This window comes from Chiloscyllium plagiosum, chromosome 6 (assembly GCF_004010195.1).
Source record: "Chiloscyllium plagiosum isolate BGI_BamShark_2017 chromosome 6, ASM401019v2, whole genome shotgun sequence".
Lineage (NCBI taxonomy): Eukaryota > Metazoa > Chordata > Chondrichthyes > Orectolobiformes > Hemiscylliidae > Chiloscyllium > Chiloscyllium plagiosum.
The window spans coordinates 93883735-93902559 of NC_057715.1; the positions used below are offsets into that span (position 1 = coordinate 93883735).

General features: G+C 42.3%; 1 protein-coding gene across 2 annotated transcripts in view; it reads left to right on the top strand.

The window, feature by feature from the left end:
• The window catches only part of LOC122550837 (copper-transporting ATPase 2-like), a 102460-nt gene that overhangs the window by 65725 nt on the left and 17910 nt on the right, over window positions 1-18825 (top strand). For both annotated transcript variants that reach the window (XM_043692153.1, XM_043692154.1), the window contains exons 13-16: window positions 5955-6149; window positions 9078-9260; window positions 13412-13613; window positions 16055-16201. In XM_043692153.1, coding sequence (XP_043548088.1) covers window positions 5955-6149; window positions 9078-9260; window positions 13412-13613; window positions 16055-16201 — 727 coding nt within the window. The remainder of the gene's footprint in view (window positions 1-5954; window positions 6150-9077; window positions 9261-13411; window positions 13614-16054; window positions 16202-18825) is intronic.

Below are 18825 nucleotides of genomic sequence, written 5' to 3' on the forward strand. Positions count from 1 at the left end.
CAATACTGCAGGTTCAACATCCTTAGGAGCTGAGGTTACCATGAAGGTCCCACCTCTCAATCTTGCCTCTCATCTGGGTTGTGACAACCTTCAGGTTAAACCACCACCAACCATCTCTTTCCAATGACCCTGTGGTCCTCTGGCACTGTGGCAACTTTACCTTTCTTTCTTTCTTTATTCAGATACTCCAAGGTAAAATCAATACTGTATAATTAAAAAATAAATTAAGCACTTTTCAAGATATGTGATACCTCTCTTTTCTCATTGCCCTTGTTCGTGCTATGACTCTTGGTGACTCTTGGTGAAGAGGGAAGTGATTTACATAAATAACAAATAACTGAGACAAAAATCAGTCTTTGAAGGTGGAGTGGTGGAACATGTTGAATCTACCACATGGAACTTAATTGATCCTATTATCTTTTAGGGACTACCATGAAATTTGATAGCAGTAATGGAAGATTAATTAATCTCTAATTCCTATGGTTTAGCTCTCTTGATTTCAAGCCGGTAACATAATTAATGTGATGTAACGGCTATTGTTAAAAGAGCTGAATAGATGTAAACTAGCAAGATGGTACTGCAAATCAGATTAAACGTTACATTGATAAGATTAAAGTATTTGTAAGTTCGTTATAAATGGGCTGGTTGCTCAGAAAACCAGAAGTTGGCAAAAATGGGATTATTGACTCATTAGTTATGTGAGGATGGGGGGTGGTGCCAGTGTAGCTGCGGAAGATGGACTGTTCCACATATCCTATGAAGAGGCAGGCATAGCTGGGGCCCATGCGGGTGCCCATGGCTACTCCTTTGGTTTGGAGAAAGTGGGAGATTGGAAAGAGAAGTTGTTCAGAGTGAGGACCAGTTCAGTCAGTTGAAGGAGGGGGTCGGCAGGAAAGGAAGAAGCGGAGGGCTTTGAGGCCTTCGTGATGGGAGATGGATGTGTATAGGGACTGGATGTCCATGGTGAAGATAAGGTATTGGGGGCCGGGGAAGTGAAAATCATGGAGGTGGAGGGCGTGGGTGGTGTCCCAAACGTAGGTAGGGAGTTCTTGGACTAAGGGGGACAGGACCGTGTCAAGGTATGCAGAGATGAGTTCGGTGGGGCAGGAGCAGGCTGAGACAATGGGTCGGCCGGGGCAGTCAGGTTGTGGGAAGATGAGGTTGGAGGCGGTGGACGGGAGATCCCCTGAGGTGATGAGCTTATGGATGGTCTGGGAGATGATGGTTTGGTAGTGGGAATTGGGGTCATGGCCAAGGGGGCAGTAGGAGGAGGTGTCCGCGAGCTGGCGTTTAGCCTCAGCAATGTAAAGATCGGTGCACCAAACTACCACTGCACCTCCCTTGTCTGCTGGTTTGATAGTGAGGTTGGGTTTGGAGCGGAGGGAGTGGACGTTGCGAGGGTTGGAGTGGGTAAGAGGGGTGGACAGGTTGAGGCGGTTAATGTTGCGGCGGCAGTTGGTTATGAAGAGATCGAGGGCGGGTAAGAGGCAAGTACAGGGTGTCCAGGTGGATGGGGTGTGTTGGAGGAAGGAGAAGGGGTCATTAGAGGGTGGGCGACAATCCTGATTGAAGAAGTAGGCACGGAGGCGAAGGCGGTGGAAGAATTGTTCGATGTCTCGCCGCGTGTTGAACTCGTTAATCCGGGAGCATAGGGGGATGAAGGCCTCTGCTGAGGACTGATCTTTCCCCCTCAGAGAAGGGGAGGTCTGGAGGGATGATGAAAATACGGCAGGGCTGGGAGCTTGGACCTGGTGTGGTGATGGAGTTGGCCGTGGGGATGGAGATCGGCGCAGGGGCGGAGACATGTGACATGGTCGTTGTGCAGGTGAATGACATCACTGGGGGCGGAAGTGGATGTAGCGACAGCAACTCCAGGGGCGGAAGAGGCTGCGGCGATGACAGAAACGGTGTTCTTCCCAGTGGCTGTGGAGTCCGCAAATCTGTCGGCAATGGTCTTCCGGGCAATCGTGGAGGCGGTTGTCTGGGCAGCGATCGCGGAGGCTGCATGGTCGGTGGGCGGAAGTGATGTCATGGTTCACGGCTGCGACGATTGCTGCAGTGGCCGTGTGGTTAATGGCTTCCTCATTTCCCCACCCCCTACCTTATCTCAGTCCCAACCCTCGGACTCAGCATCGCCTTCTTGACCTGCAATCATCTTCCCGACCTCTCCGCCCCCACCCCCTCTCCGGCCTATCACCCTCACCTTAACCTCCTTCCACCTATCGCATTCCCAACACCCCTCCCCCAAGTCCCTCCTCCCTACCTTTTATCTTAGCCTGCTTGGCACATCCTCCTCATTCCTGAAGAATGGCTTATGCCCAAAATGTCGATTCTCCTGCTTCTTGGATGCTGCCTGACCTGCTGCGCTTTTCCAGCAACACATTTTTCAGCTCTGATCTCCAGCATCTGCTGTCCTCACTTTCTCCTAGTTAAGTGCAGTAGTGAGGAAGAGCTCCACTATTAAAGCTATAATCTGCAGATGAGACATTAAATCGAGGTCCTTATCTGTCTTCTCAGGTGGATGTAAAAGACACTATGGCATTATTCAAAGAGCAGTTTTTTCCAGTTTACAGATCAATTTTTGCACTGCAACCAACACCTTAAAAAAACAGCCTGGTTGTTTATCTGATTCTGTTATGAGAATTTACTTTGTTCGAATTGGCTTTTTCTACGTTACAACAATGTCTCTACTTCTGAAGGACTTCACTATCTATTAACTATTTGGAATATCCTGAGGTTATTAAAATTGCAATATAACTGCAAGTTTTTTTTCTGATGGTGCTGCAAGTGGTGAAGAGAGCAGATGATATGTTGGTCATCATAGAGAGAGAATTCAAGTACAGGAACAGGGATGTCTTGCTGTACATGTACAAGGCATCGGTGAGACCATACTTGGAATATTGTGTGCGGTTTTGGTCGTCTTGTTGGAGGAAGGATATTCTAGCTACAGAGTGAGTGTAACAAAGATTTACCAGACTGATTCTCGGGTGGAATGACTGTGTATGGAAAGAGATTGGATTGGTTAGGGCTATATTGAAATTTTTAAGAATGAAAGGGAATCTTCTAGAAACCTTAAAACACTTAACAAGGGTAGACAGGTTAAACTCAGGAAGCATGTCCCTGATGCCTGGGAAGTCTAGAACTAGGGTCACAGTCTAGGGATATGGGATCAGCCATTTAGGGCTCAGATGAGAAATTTCTTCACTCAGTGGTGAGCCTATGGAATTCTGATGTACAGAAAGCAGTTGAGACCAAAACATTGGAAGTTTTCAAGAAGAAGTTAGATATAGTTCGTAAGACTAAAGAGATCAAAGGGTATGGGGTAAAGCAGGAATGAGGTACAGAGTTGGATGATTAGCTTTGATCATGTTGAATGCTAAGGCAAACTTGAACAGCTGAATGGCCTATTCCTGTTCCTATTTTCCCATTGCCAATTTTTGCGGTAGGACTCATTTTCAAAACTGTAGGGCTGTATTTTGATTAGATTAGATTAGATTACTTACAGTGTGGAAACAGGCCCTTCGGCCCAACAAGTCCACACCGACCCGCCGAAGCGCAACCCACCCATACCCCTACATTTACCCCTTTAACCTAACACTACGGGCAATTTAGCATGGCCAATTCACCTGACCCGCACATTTTTGGATTGTGGGAGGAAACCGGAGCACCCGGAGGAAACCCACGCAGACACGGGGAGAACGTGCAAACTCCACACAGTCAGTCGCCTGAGTCGGGAATTGAACCCGGGTCTCTGGCGCTGTGAGGCAGCAGTGCTAACCACTGTGCCACCGTGCCCCCCTCTACCAGTATGTTTGAAAGTAAAAGACTTGTGAAAAAAACAACACATGTCTTCTCACCACAACCTAACTAACCACCCAACTTGCTGAATTTATTTGGTAAACATTGGAGGCATTTGGCAGTCGGCTCACCTTTGGACTTCCAAGGCCTTTTAAGTAACCAATGAATGGCCACTTAGGGGCTTCATCTGACTGGCACCACTGTTTTACTCATAGGCAAAGCTGGTGATGAGTCTTGTGCCTATCAGAGGTTCCCCAAGATAAAACTATCCATCCCCAGACCCATCTGTTTCCATTCCAGCCCCCAACAGCCTCACAAATGTCGTGACCCTGGTGAAATCTTCCTGACTTACCTTTCTGTGTGGTTCAAATAATAATCTCCAATTTGAGACAGTCTGTAGTCTCAGCAGTGGCAGTAACTACCTGATGTTGCTAGAACTACAGAGCTATTGGCCATCCTGGCTGTGAAGGGTGGAAATCCCACCTCTAGCCTAATATCAGCATATTAGCCATTAAGTGACAGCAGAGCAGCCATTCGTCCTCTGGGCATGCATCCTGCTGTCATTTTAGTCAAATGGGCAGGACCACGTGGCACCCTGTAAAGTTTGATCCTTAAATTTAATTAGCAGGAAATTGGCTTTAAAGGACCATTTTCTTAAGATGATTAAACGATTGCTATGCAAAGAGTGATGTGATCTCTTCAGTGTTAGTTTTTGTCATCCACAGAATGCCAATTGAGCATCTTTCTGTGTGACTGCTAGCAACTATGTAGGAACAAGAAGCAATAGTAGGTAATTTGGCTGTTGGAGCCTCCTCAGCCATCGAATCACATCATGGCTAATCCTTTATCTCAGTGCCAAATTCCCACCTTCCCCACATACTCCTTGATATTTGTAAAATGTTGAAATTTATCTCTCTTTCATGAATATATTCAGTGGTTTGGGATCCACAGCCATCTGTAATCGAGAATTTCACAGGTTCACCATCTTTGATTGAAGAAACGTTTCCTCATCTTAGTCCTAAATGGTCCACCATGCATCCTGAGTCTGTACCCCTGGTTCTAGACCCTCTAACTAGGAACAATATCCTCCCTGCATCTCGTCTCCCCAGCCCTGTTCGAAATTTAAAAATTTCAATTAGATCCTCTCTTGTCCTTCTAAACTCCAGTGAATACAGACCCAGTGGAACCAATCTCTCCCCATAGGACAATTCTGCCATCCCTGATATCAGCCTCGTGAACATTTGCTGTACTCCCTCGCTAGCAAGCATATCCTTTTTAAGTAAGGAGACCAGAACTGCACACAGTACACTAGTTGTAGTCTCACCGATGCCCTATATAATTGCAATAAGACACCTCTACTTCTGAACTCAAATCCCCTTACCATGAAGGTCATTATACCATATGCCTTCATAATTGCTTGCTGCACCTGACTGTCCACTTTCATTGACTGATGTACAAGGACATCAGATTCCTTTGTACATCCAGACTTCCCAATATATATATCATTTAATAATACATTTCCTTTCTGTTTTTCACATTAAAGTATATAACTTCACATTTTGCCACATTGTACTGCATCACACACGTGTTTTCCCACTTAATTTATCTAAAACATCTTGAAATGTCATTGCATCCTCCGCAATTCTCATTCCTGCCCACTTTAGTCTTATCATCAAACTTGGAAATACTGCATTTGGTTCCCTCATCAAGGTAACTTATGCTTATTGTGAATAGCTGGGGCTCAAGCACAGATTCTTGTGGTACCCTACTATTCACTCCCTACCACTTGGAAAAAAGACTCATTTATTCCCACTCCCTGTTCCCTGTCTGTCAACCAATTATTGATCCATTCTAACATACTAACCTCTATCCCATGTGCTTAACATTGCTCACAAAACTCTTACTTGGGACCTTATCAAAAGCCTTCATTAAATGCAAATACACCACATTCACTAGTTCTCCCTTATCTTGTCTACTTATGGTATTCAGTTGCAATACCATAATATTTTATATTTAATATTACAATTGCATAAGTGGTGTTATATTTGAAATATTTTCCAAGCAAGTTTACTTCTTAGAATAATTGTACATGTTACCATGAGGTCCAGAATTGGTTAGCATTTCATGTTAACTTACAATTTATTTTTCGTTTTTAGGGTTACAGCAAGCATATTCCTAAAGTTGAGGTGGTTGTCAGGTTTGCGTTTCAGACTTCGATCACCGTGTTGTCTATTGCATGTCCCTGTTCCCTGGGATTGGCTACTCCTACAGCTGTGATGGTGGGTACAGGGATTGGTGCCCAAAATGGCATTCTGATCAAGGGAGGTGAACCACTTGAGTTGGCACACAAGGTTAGTGGCGATGAAGAGATTTAGTAAGGAAAGCTGCATCATAACAAGTAACATGTTTATCAATACGATCTGATCACATTGGTTACAGTGGATTAGAATATTGCCACAGCCAATCCAAAGATCATTCATTGTATTGAAGGGTTTGGGGGTGGGGAGGGTGGTAATGTTCTGGGCAATAGACAAAGAGAAACAGAGTAAGATTAATTGGACAGCTTTTTTACAGAGTTAGCTTAGCCTTTTCTGTATTACTGTAGGATTCTACATTATTTTTAATTAAATTTTCTTTCTCTAGGAAAGTAAAAGCAACTATATGTTTTCTAAAAGTAAATGGATGAGGGTAGCCCTTTTCTAATAATCTATTAATTTGTATGAGTCAAGGCAAATTTTTCAGTTATTGGAGGCAGTAAGCTCTGGAAGCTCTGTGTGCTTGCAGCAAATTACACCTGAATGTGATCACTAAAACTGACATATTTTTCTTTTTCGTAGCACTGAGGTTTTACTTAACACCAACCTCTTAACCATCTTAGCTTGCGAACCCAACACGAGTATTTTAGTAATTAACCAAAAGTTTAATTCATAGAGTATTTTCACCAAAATAAAAATATGTGTAAATTTGTTATCTTTTTTAGCAGCTCTCATATTTTTGGTGTTTTCAGTAGCCATAAGAGCAATTGATTCAGCATTTATAGTTGATTGGGCTATTTGTGTTTACAAAGTAAAATACATATTTCAGTATCTAATCTGCTTAAGTTAAAACCAAAAGAACTGGGGATGCTATAAATCAGAAAGAAAATCAGAAATTGCTGGAAAAGCTCAGCAGCTCTGACAGCATCTGTGAAGAGAAATCAGAGTTAATGTTTCGGGTCCAGCAACCCTTCCTTAGACCTGAGCTTTACTGGCCACTTCTGTTTTTGTTTCTACTTAAGTTAAACTTTGCTACACTTTGACAATTGATGTTTTTTTTTCTTAAAAGAATGGTAACCTTTATTTGATTACTTTGATTATTTCATTGTAGTAATAAATGTTTTTGTGTACGTAAGTTAGCTCGCTGAGCTTGAAGATTTATTTTTCAGATGTTTTGTCACCATACTAGGTAACATCATCAGTGAGAGTCTCTGGTGAAGCACTGGTGGTATGTCCCAGCTCTCTATTTATAGGTCTTGGTTTCTTCAGGTGGGTGATGTCATTTCTGGTTCTTGTTTTCAAGGGAAGGTAGATAGGGTCTTAAATCAATGTGTTTATTGATGGAGTTCTGCTTAGGATGCCATGCCTCTAAGAATTCTCGTGTCTGTCTTTGTTTCACTTGTCCTAAGATATGTGTGTTGTCCTAATCAAAGTGGTGTTCTCCTTTGTCTGTATGTATGGAAACTAGTGATAGTGGGTTGGGTCTTTTGGTGGCCAATTGGTGTTCATGTATCCTGATCGCAAGTTTTCTGCTAGTTTGTCTGTTGTAGTGTTTTTTTATATAGTTCTTGCATGGTATCTTGTAAATGATGTTAGTTTTGCTCGTAGTATCTAATGGATCCTTTAGGTTCATTAGTCGCTGTTTAAGTGTGTTAGTAGTTTTGTGGGCAACTATGATGCCAAGGGATCTGAATAGTCTGGCAGTCATTTCTGTTATGTCTTTGTAAGGTAATGTGGCTAAAGCTTTGGTTGCAGTGTATCTGCTTGTTTGGGTTTGTTTCTGAGGAATTGGTGGTTTGTTTATTGGGTACCCGTTTTTCTTAAATGTTGTATAGATTTTTTTCTTCTGCTTTTGTAGTTCTTGGGTGCTGAAGTGTGATGTAGCTCGTTGAAATAATGTCTTAATGCAGCTCTGTTTGTGGGTGTTGGGATGATTACTTCTGAAGTTAAGTATTTGGTCCATGTGTGTTTTTCTTTTGTTTGAAGCTCTCTGTTAATTGTATGTCCAATTGTCACGTCTAGGAATGGGACTCTGTTGTCATTCTCCTCCTCTTTTGAAATGTTATGCTGTTGACACAACACAACTAAAAACATTAGCCACATTACCTTATAGAAAAGACATATCAGAAATGACTTCCAGAATACTTCGACCCCTTGGCATCATGGTTGCCCACAAACCTACCAACACACTTAAACAGTGACTAATGAATCTAAAGGATCCATTAGATATCACCAGCAAGATTAACATCATTTACAAGATACCATGCAAGAACTGTAAAAAAAAATACATCAGACAAACTAGCAGGAAACTTGCCACCAGAATACGTGAACACCAAAAGACTCAACCCACTATCACTAGTTTCCATACATACAGTCAAAGAAGACACGCGCATCCTAAGACAGGTGAAACAAAGACAGACACGAGAATTCTTAGAGGCATGGCACTCTAAGCAGAACTCCATCAATAAACACATTGATTTAGACCCTATCTATCTTTCCTTGAAGAAAAGAACCAGAAATTACATCACTCACCTTAAGAAACCAAGACCTATAAATAGAGAGGCGGGACATTTCACCAGAGACTCTCACTGATGATGTTGCTAGGGTCGGAGGATCTGAGCTAGAGGGAAAGGCCGAACAGACTGAGGCTGTTTTCCCTGGATCATCGGAGGCTGAGGGGTGACCTTATAGAGATTTACAAAATTGAGGGGCTTGGATAGGATAAATAGGCAAAGTCTTTTCCCTAGGGTCAGGGAGTCCAGAACTAGAAGGCATAGGTTTAGGGTGAGAGGGGAAAGATATAAAAGAGACCTTAAGGGCAACTTTTTCACACAGAGGGTTGGCATAGACGGGTTGGACTGAAGGGTCTCTTTCCATGCTGTATGACTCTATGGCTCTGTTACCTCGTATGGTGTCGAAACATCTTAAAAACAAACATTCAAGCTCAGCAAGCTAACTTACATACTTATCATCAACCTGAGCTACACATCTTCTCAAATATCACAATTACTTTTGTGTCTCTAGATCAAAGTTGTTATGTTTGACAAGACTGGAACGATTACACATGGCGTTCCAAAGGTAATGAGAGTTCTAATCCTGGTAGATGTAGCTGTATTGCCGTTGAAGAAATTGCTTGCAATTGTTGGCACTGCAGAAGCTAGCAGTGAGCATCCCCTTGGAAATGCTGTGGCCAAATACTGCAAAGAAGTAAGTCATTGATATTTTTCCATTATTACTTCTCTTGATTTATGTGTCCAGTCTTTATTCATGCTCAGCTCCTGTGTATTATGTAATAGTACGCCAAAGTTCTGGATTTTTCATTAGCAGTAATGATGAAGCTGGTGTGACTATTATTATGGAATAAAGCAGGCAGCACCTTCTAAGTAAAAACAATGACTGCAGATGTTGGAAACCGGATTCTGGATTAGTGGTGCTGGAAAAGCACAGCAGTTCAGGCAGCATCCGAGGAGCAATAAAATCGACGTTTGGGCAAAAGCCCTTTATCGGTTTTTGCCTGAAACGTCGATTTTACTGCTCCTTGGTTGCTGCCTGAACTACTGTGCTTTTCCAGCACCTCCCAGTCCCTGCATGTGCATAGCTAAATGCATTTAAAAAATTACAACTGGTACATTCAAGAATGAGTTTAAGGATATAGTAAAAGATAAATAACTGAATGTAAGTTTGCTCGCTGAGCTGGAAGGTTTGCTTTCAGATATTTCATCACTTTAGTAGGTAACATCAATGAGCCTCCAGTGAAGCACTGGTGGTATGTCCCGCTTTCTATTTGTGTTTACGTTTCTTTGGGTGGGCGATATCATTTTTCTCAGAGGATAGTAGATGGGGTCAAAATGATGTGTTTATTGATCGAGTTCTGGTTGGAATGCAATGCTTCAAGGAATTCTTGTACATGTCTCTGTTTGGATTGTCCTAGGATGGATGTGTTGTCCTTTGTCATCTGTATGTAAGGATACTAGTGATGGTGGGTCATGTATTTTTGTGGCTAGTTGATGTTCATGTTGCCTTATTGCAGGAGACACATCTGGATGATAGGGGGCATTCAAAACTGCAGCAGAGTGGGTTTGATTGGGTTTATTTCTCATCTTTTAATACTAGGAGTAGAGGAGAGGCTCTACTTGTTAGGAGGAATCTCCCATTCAGTGCTGAACTTTATGCTCACGCAAACAGCTAAGAAGGAGTTCATTTTTGCAAAATAAAGGTTGTTTGAGCACGGTGATAAACTGGGCAAGTACTTATGATATATCGCCAGGACAAAGATTGTCCCTCAAGCCATCACCTTGATCAGGAAGGTGCTGGAAACCTAACCTGTGATTCTAAAAGGATTCATGTGGCATTTCGGAGATTTTACTCCGAATTATATCAGTCTGAAAGTTGGAGGATGGGTGGGTTAGGATGGTGTCTTTCTTCCAAGAATCTGGATCTTCCATGTGTAATCCCCGAACAAGAGTCTTTCCTTCATGCCCCATTATCAGTGCAAGAGGTGCAGGAGGCTGTGAAGCAGCTTCAGAACGGAACGGTGCCTAGTCCTGACGGACTTCCCATTATATTTTATAAAGAATTTATAAACATACTGTTAGGACTGATGCTGAGCATGTTCTGTGATTCGTACAGTCATGACCAGCTCCCACCATCCTTAAGCGGGGCCAATATCCCTCTTATTCCTAAGAAAGGGATGCCCTGTAGGTCTAAGTTTCCTATAGGCCCATCTCACTTTTGAATGTTAATTTCAAAATCCTGCTGAAGACTCTTGCACTAAGGCTAGAAACTGTGTTGCCTTCCATTATTAAAGAGGACCAGACAGGCTTTATAAAAGGCCGCAGATCATCCAGTATGTTAGGAGGTAACTTAATGTGTCAACAACAATCTGTATAGGGATTAGTGATCGCTCTAGATGCAGAGAAGGTATTTGATTGGGTTGAGTTGCCTTACCTTTCTTATACTCTCTAGAGTGGTTTGACTTGGGTGAAGCCTTTATCAGATGGGTAAAGGTTCTTTATTGTGACCCTCTTGCCTTGGTTCTCACCAATGGTGTGTGATTAAGCAATTTCAGTATTCTCCGAGGCAATCAATAGGGCTGTCCCCTCTTGCCATTGCTTTTTACATTGGTGATTGAGCTGCTTGCAGAGGCCATTCATAGGGACCCCAACATATCTGCTTCAGAAGTGGGGTCAAAGTCACACAAGATTACATTGTATGCGATGATGTCCTTATCTTTTTGTCGAACCCAGCAATTTCGGTACCTCATCTGATACAATGTATCAACTCGTTTGGCACCTTTTCAGGTTACAAAATCAATCTTACAAAACCGGAGGCCATGCCTCTGAGTGGCCTCCCGAAAATACCCGGTTTCGAGGATGAATCTTGATTTTTCTTGAAGTGGTCAAAGGAAGATCTTCTTTATTTATGTATATTCATTTCTCCTGTTTTTGATCGGCTGTTTAAAGTTAATTTTGTCCATTTACCTGACAAAACCAAACAAGATCTTTGAAGATGGGAGGTGCTTCTGATTTCCTGGTTAGGTTGGATAGCCATCGTTAAAATGGATATTCTCCCTTGACTATTGTACCCTATGAGAATGCTCCCTTTGATTGCCATTCGACAAACATTCAGGAGACTGAACAGTTGGTTCATGCTTTCATCTGGCATTGTAAGCGGCCCCTTATTAAATTAAGTAAATTACAACTGCCCCACAGACTGGGGGTGTGGACCTCCCAGATATCAATTAAGCTGGTTTTTATCTTATGTGAGTGACTCGGCCTGTGGGGACCCTCTTTCAATATGGTTAATATCAAAACTTCCCCTTTACTAGTTTGCTGTTCCTGAACAAAATTAGGACGGTTAAGGAATATTGCCATAACCCAATAGTTATCAATACTGTTAAAACATGGAGGGCAATGCAGCAGAGTGAAGACAATCATTTCTTACACCTATAATTGGCAAGCCGAGTTTTCAACTGGGAGTGATGGACTCTGGGTTTAAATTCTGGACAGCTAGTCTTGCCTGGGTTACTTATTTGAGGGGGACACCATGACATCTTTCGACCTGTTAGCTCAGAAATATGAGTTACCTAGCAGGGACCTCTTCCATTTTTTCCAAATCAGGGATGTCATTCAAAAAAGAACTACACTTATAACCGACTCCTACAGATTTGACATAGAGAAAAGGGTGCTTAGTGCTAACAACACACTTTCTGTCAGCAGTCTTTATCACCTGTTGGGGGCGGCTCCTCGGATAAGACTGAGCCATTTTGTAAAGTGAGAGAGAGAGACAGCTGGGTATTGAGATCTCCTCTGAGATGTGGGAGGATATTTGGGAAAACAGAACGAACATCTTGATTTGCAAAAGGACCCATGCCTTGCAGTTGAAGATTCTCCACAGGGTCCACTTAGCTCCAGATCGTGTCTCCAAATCTAAAATGGAGATGTCCCAAGTGCAAAACGATTACGGGCACTACCACTCATTGTCTCTGGTTCTGCCACAGGCTCTGGACATATTGAAGTGCTGTAGTATGTGCAATAGAGTGTATCTTGGGGACAGCAGTAGAGATGGAACTGGTCTCTCCTCTTCTTGGCCTGGCTAGTGAACTTGCTCTAGATGCGCATAAACAAAATTTACAATATCCATCCTTGTTGCGCAAGCGAAAGTATTCTGCTAGGTTGGGTGTCTGAAAATCTCCCGGGATTGTCAGGCTGGTATAAGCTAATCATGGAGCATATCCCTTTGGATTTCCTTACAAGTTTGGTGCACCTTAAAACTGACCCTTTTTTGGATTACCTGGACACAGATTTGTCTGCTATATTAATAAGGGCTCTTATATAGCCATAATGATTGTGTTTAATGAACCTTAACACCCAGAGAGGAAGAATTATGAACAATATGTATAACACATTCAGTGGTCGAGAGCTATTGTTTTGTCTCGCTGAGCTGTATAATTATTGTTAGTTATTACTTATTTTTGTAGTTAGTTGATCATTTTGTTTCTTATTTTCATAATATATGTGTACATACTTGTACATGAGTGTAGTTTTGTTCTTTGTATTTTTTATATATATAAATATATGTAAAAAAGAACTGCAGATGCGGTAAATCAAAAACAATAACAAGTTGCTGGAAAAGCTCAGCAGGTCTGGCAACATCTGTGAAGAGAATTAAAAGTTAAGGTTTCAAGTCTAGCAACTCTTTCTCAGAACTGCTATTCCTTAACATTTGTTTCTCCTAATGAAAACCTTTGGGATTTTTCCACCTAAAATGTATATCCTAAATGTTACTTCTCGTGATTGAAAAAAGTTCGTGTTTGAAATGTTGAGAATTATCTGAAGAAGTTTTTCTGTTTGTTCCAGGAACTTGGCACAGATGTTTTGGGATACTGTACTGATTTTCAATCTGTGCCAGGTTGCGGCATCAGCTGCAAAGTTACTAATGTTGAAGCAATTATGTTGAAAAGTAAAAAGAGTCTGAACAAACAAGAACAAAACACACACTTACTGAAGATTAGTGATTCTCATGATGTTAATACAGTACAGTCACAAACCACTTCAGAAGGTAAATAGCTTGTTTCAGAATTTTATTGTTTATTTGAATAAAGTTAATTTGCAATCATTTGATTATATGACTAATAAATCTATCTCATTGTAGTGAGATTTTTTCCAAATATATTGAATTTTAATAATGTTTATTGATATTTAGAAAACACAAAGCCATTAAACATCATAATGCATGAAATAACTGATAGTTAAGTATTAAAATTCATGCATTTGCTGATATTTCTCTCAAATTGTACAAGACCGTTATAGAGAGAAATAAACACTACAAGCCTTCCAGACATTGATGACTTTATCAGACTTTGTAATATTAATATTACCTTTCTGTCACATTTTGAAATAGTTGATTTTGGGGACAATGTTTTATTTTTGTTCATTCATGAGATGTGGGCATACCTGGTTGGGATAGCATTTATTGCCTATCCCTAGTTTCCCTAGGTGACCAGCTTTCTCAACATGCCGCAATCTACTTGCTGTAGGCAGACTGATGGTGATGTTAGGGAGCATGTTTCAGCACTAAAGGAACAATAATGTATTTCTGAGTCAGAATGGTGAGTGACTTGGAGGGGATCATGCAGGTGATGATGTTTCCATGTCTCCCCGATAAGTACATTGGAACAGGAGTAGGCCATTCAATCCCTTGAGAAAGTGAGGACTGCAGATTCTGGAGATCAGAGTAGAGAGTATGGTGCTGTAGCAAAGCAAGGAAGAAGGACAGGTCCTTCCTTCCCATCTATCCGCTCCACCCTCCCCTCTGACCTATCACCATTACCCCCACCTTCATCCATTTATTGTACTCTCAGCTACCTTCCCCCAGCCCCACCTCTCTCCCTTTTTTATCTCTATCTCTATATCCCCTTGGCTCACAAGCCTCATCCCTGATGAAGGGCTTTTGCCCGAAATGTTGATTCTCCCGCTCCTCGGATGCGGCCTGACCTGTTATGCTTTTCCAGACCACACTCTCGGCATTCAATCCCTTGAGCCTGTTCCTGTTGATAGTAGTAGTCATGAGTTTGGAAGATGTTGTTTAAGGATTGTTGGTGAATTTCAGCAGTAGATGGTACGTAATTGCTACTGAGCATCAGTGGTGCAGGGATCAAATGGGGAAAGATTTCAGAAATCTGAAGCACAAAACAACTTAGGAGGTCTAGTTCAGGATTCTCTTAAAGTTACATGCAGGTTCATTTAGAAATAAGGAAGGTCAATGCAGTGTTAGCATTCATTTCAAGAGGGCCAGAATACAAGAGCAGAGATGTAACTGCTGAGGCTGTATAACGCCCTGGTCAGACCAAATTTGGAATAGTATGAGCAGTTTTGGGCCTCATATCTAAGGAAGGATGTGCTGACTTGGATATCAAGTGAAGATCCAGAGGAGGTTCACAAGAATAATCCCAGGAATGAAGGGCTTGTCTTATGAGGTGAGGTTGAGGAAACTGGGTTTGTACTCCATGGAATTTAGAAAGATGAGGAGGGATCTCATTGAAACTTACAGAATAATGAGATGTCTGAAAAGAGTAGATATGGAGGAGATGTCCTTGTAGGAGACAGTGGGACTAGAGGGACCAGCCTCAGAGTGAAGGGGTAACCCTTCAGAACAGAGATTAGGAGGAATTTCCTCAGCCAGAAAGTGGTGAATCTGTGGAACTCATTGCCACAGAAGGCTCTGGTGGCCAAGGTTCCTAATTCGTAATGGGATCAAGGGTTATGGGGAGAAGGCAGGAGAATGGGGATGAGAAACATACCAGCTGCGATCGAATGGTAAAGCAGCCTTGATGGGTTGAATGGCCTAATTCTGCTCCTGTATCTTATGGTCTTATGATATAACGCCAATTAATCGGGCAGCTTTGTCCTGGATAGTGACAAGCTTCTTGAGTGTTGTTTGGAGCTGCACTCATCCAGTCAGGTGAGAATATTCCATTGCACTGCTGACCAGTGCCTTGTTCATGTGAACACGCTTTGGGAAGTCAGGAGGTAAATTACTTGCTGCAGGATTCTAGCCTCTAATCTATTTATGTAGCCACAATATTTATACACAGTTATTCCAGATCAATTTCTGTTTAGTAGTAACTCTAGGACCATTGGTTGACAGTGAGGGAATTAGTGATAGCTAAATACCATTGAATGTTGAGGGGCGATGGTTAGATTCTGTCTTGATGGGGATTGCCTGGCATTTGTTAGGAGCACATACTACTTGCACTAGTCAGTCCAACCTAGATTTTGTCCAGATCTTGCTGCAGTTTAGCATCTTCCTTTCTGCCACGTATGACTCCAGCCAGCAGACAGTTTTTTCCCACAATTCCCATTGAATCAGATTTTGCTAAAGCTCCTTTGTGCCACATTGGGTCAAATGTGATCTTGATGTCACAAGTAATAACTATCATCTCAATGAAATTATTTATAGACTTGTACATCAAGTAACAGCATTTTTAAAACTACTTTTAGGTATAGTAGCTTCTCAGGTCTACTCGGTGTTAATTGGAAACAGAGAGTGGATCACACGCAATGGTTTACGTGTTGGCAATGATGTCGATGAGGCTATGACCAATCATGAAATGAAAGGTCAAACAGCAGTGTTGGTGGCTATTGATGGTAAGATAAACATAATGAAAGTTTCTTAATTGAATTTTCATAATGCATTTAGATGTTACTCATTAGCAATGCTCCATTTATAAATACTGGTCTTAATCTCTTAGAATAAATGACCACTGCAAAATTAGAGAAATAGGAAAGAATGGCAAAGCAAAAGTATAGGAGGTGTGTGCATGCTAACCAGCGGATACAGCTGCTACAGGCTCAGCTAAATGATTCAAAAATACAGATCGGATTAAAACTGCAATTTTGCCATATACAGCCATGAATGCGGGTGGACATTTAAACAGCTCGCTTGTGGAAGGAGGAGATTCCATTAATAGTCCTATCCTTAATTATGGAATTGAGCCTATTGGTGTAAATGATAATGCTAAAGTGTTTGTAATAATCTTCAGCCAGAAGTCTCACGTGGATTATCCATCTCAGTCTCCTTCGAAGGCCGCCAGCATCTGAGGAGTCGCAAATGATGCATCAGAAATGCCAATATTCAATCGATTTCAAGTCACTTCAAGTGATATCAAGAGTATCCAGTCTGAAAGTACTGGGTACTCCAAGGCTATAAGTACTGATAATTTGGAGATGCCGGTGTTGGACTGGGCTGTACAAAGTTAAAAGTCACATGACACCAGGTTATAGTTCAACAGGTTTAATTGAAAGCACTAGCGTTCAGAGCACTGCTCCTTCATCAGGTGGTGGGCCAGTGCCAGTGCCATTCAGTTTGGGCTTAGCCACTCAGCTCCTGACTTCATTGCAGCCTTGGTTCGTATAAACACAGAGGTCTGAATCCTACATGGTGAGGTGTGACCAGCTGCCCTTGGCAAGATTTGAACAATTGTGGCATCAAGGAACACTAGCAAAACTAAACCTACTGGAAATCGGGGAGAAAATAGCTCAATTGGTTGGAGTCATAATTAGCACAAAAGAATTGTGGTTAGTGGACATCAGCATCACAGTTTCAGGACATCAGTGCAGGAGTTCCTCAGAATAATGTTCCAGGTCCAACAATCTTCAGTGCTTCATCTGTGATGTTCTTTCCATCATAAGGTCCAAGTAGGAATGTTTGCTGATGATTGCAGAGTGTTCAGCATCGTTTGCTAAGATACTGAATCAATCTGTGTCCAAATGCAACAGCTCCTCTACAATCCAGGCTTGGACTGACAAGTAGCAAATAACGTTTGTGCTGTACAGGTACCAGGCTTGATTAGGACCACATCCACAAATATCACCAGCTCCATCACTGACTCACAGTAGCAATAGTACCTGCCATTTACAAGATGTACTGCAGAAATTCCTGTTGGCTTCTTCGCACCATCCAAACCAAGACTACCTATCATCTGCAAGATGAGGGCAACAGATACTTGGGAACACAACCACCTGCCAGTTTCTCTCAACTCCTTCTCCACTGTTCCTTCAGTGTCACTGGATCAACATCTTGGAACTCCATCCCTAAGAGCACTATGAATGTACATTCAACAAATGGATTTACTGTGGTTTAAGAAGGCAGCTGACCACCACCATCTCAACGCCATCTAGAAATGGGCAACAAATGTCAGCCAGCAAAGCCCATATCCCCGGAATGTAGGAATAAAATAGATGCCAGGATATAGCCATTTTGATTCAATACACATGACACCAAGGCGGCATGGTGGCACAGTGGTTTGCATTGCTGTCTCACAGTGCCAGAGATCCGGGTTCGATTCCCGCCTCAGGTGAATCTCTGTGTGGAGTTTGCACCTTCTCCCTGTGTCTGCGTGGGTTTCCTCCGGGTGCTCCGGTTTCCTCCCACAGTCCAAAGATTTGTGGGTCAGGTGAATTGGCCATCGTAAATTGCCCATAGTGTTAGGTGCGTTAGTTAGGGGGAATGGGTCTGGGTGGGTTACTCTTCAGTCAGCCAGCAAAGCCCATATCCCCTGAATGTAGGAATAAAATAAATGTAGGAATAAAATATCTACCTTCCTTCCCATAACATTCAACAATATTTCAATAGACAATAGGTGCTGGAGTAGGCCATTCTGCCCTTTGAGCCTGCACCGCCATTCAATATGATCATGGCTGATCATTCCTAATCAGTATCCTCTTCCTGCCTTATCTCCATAACCCTTGATTCCACTATCTTTGAGAGCTCTATCCAACTCTTTCTTAAATGAATCCAGAGACTGGGCCTCCACTGCCCTCTGGGGCAGAGCATTCCACACAACCACCACTCTCTGGGTGAAGAAGTTTCTCCTCATCTCTGTCCTAAATGGTCTACCCCGTATTTTTAAGCTGTGTTCTCTGGTTCGGCACTCACCCATCAGCGGAAACATGTTTCCTGCTGCCAGAGTGTCCAATCCTTTCATAATTTTCTATGTCTCAATCAGATCCCCTCTCAGCCTTCGAAACGCAAGCCCAGTCGCTTCAGTCTTTCCGTGTAAGGTAATCCTGCCATTCCAGGAATTGACCTCGTGAAGCTACGCTGCACTCCCTCAATAGCCAGAATGTCTTTCCTCAAATTTGGAGACCAGAACTGCACACAGTACTCCAGGTGTGCTCTCACCTTTGCCCTGTACAGCTGCAGAAGCACCTCTTTGCTGGGAACACTATAGTACGAGTACTATAGATGGATCAGTTTTTGTCCAGTGTGT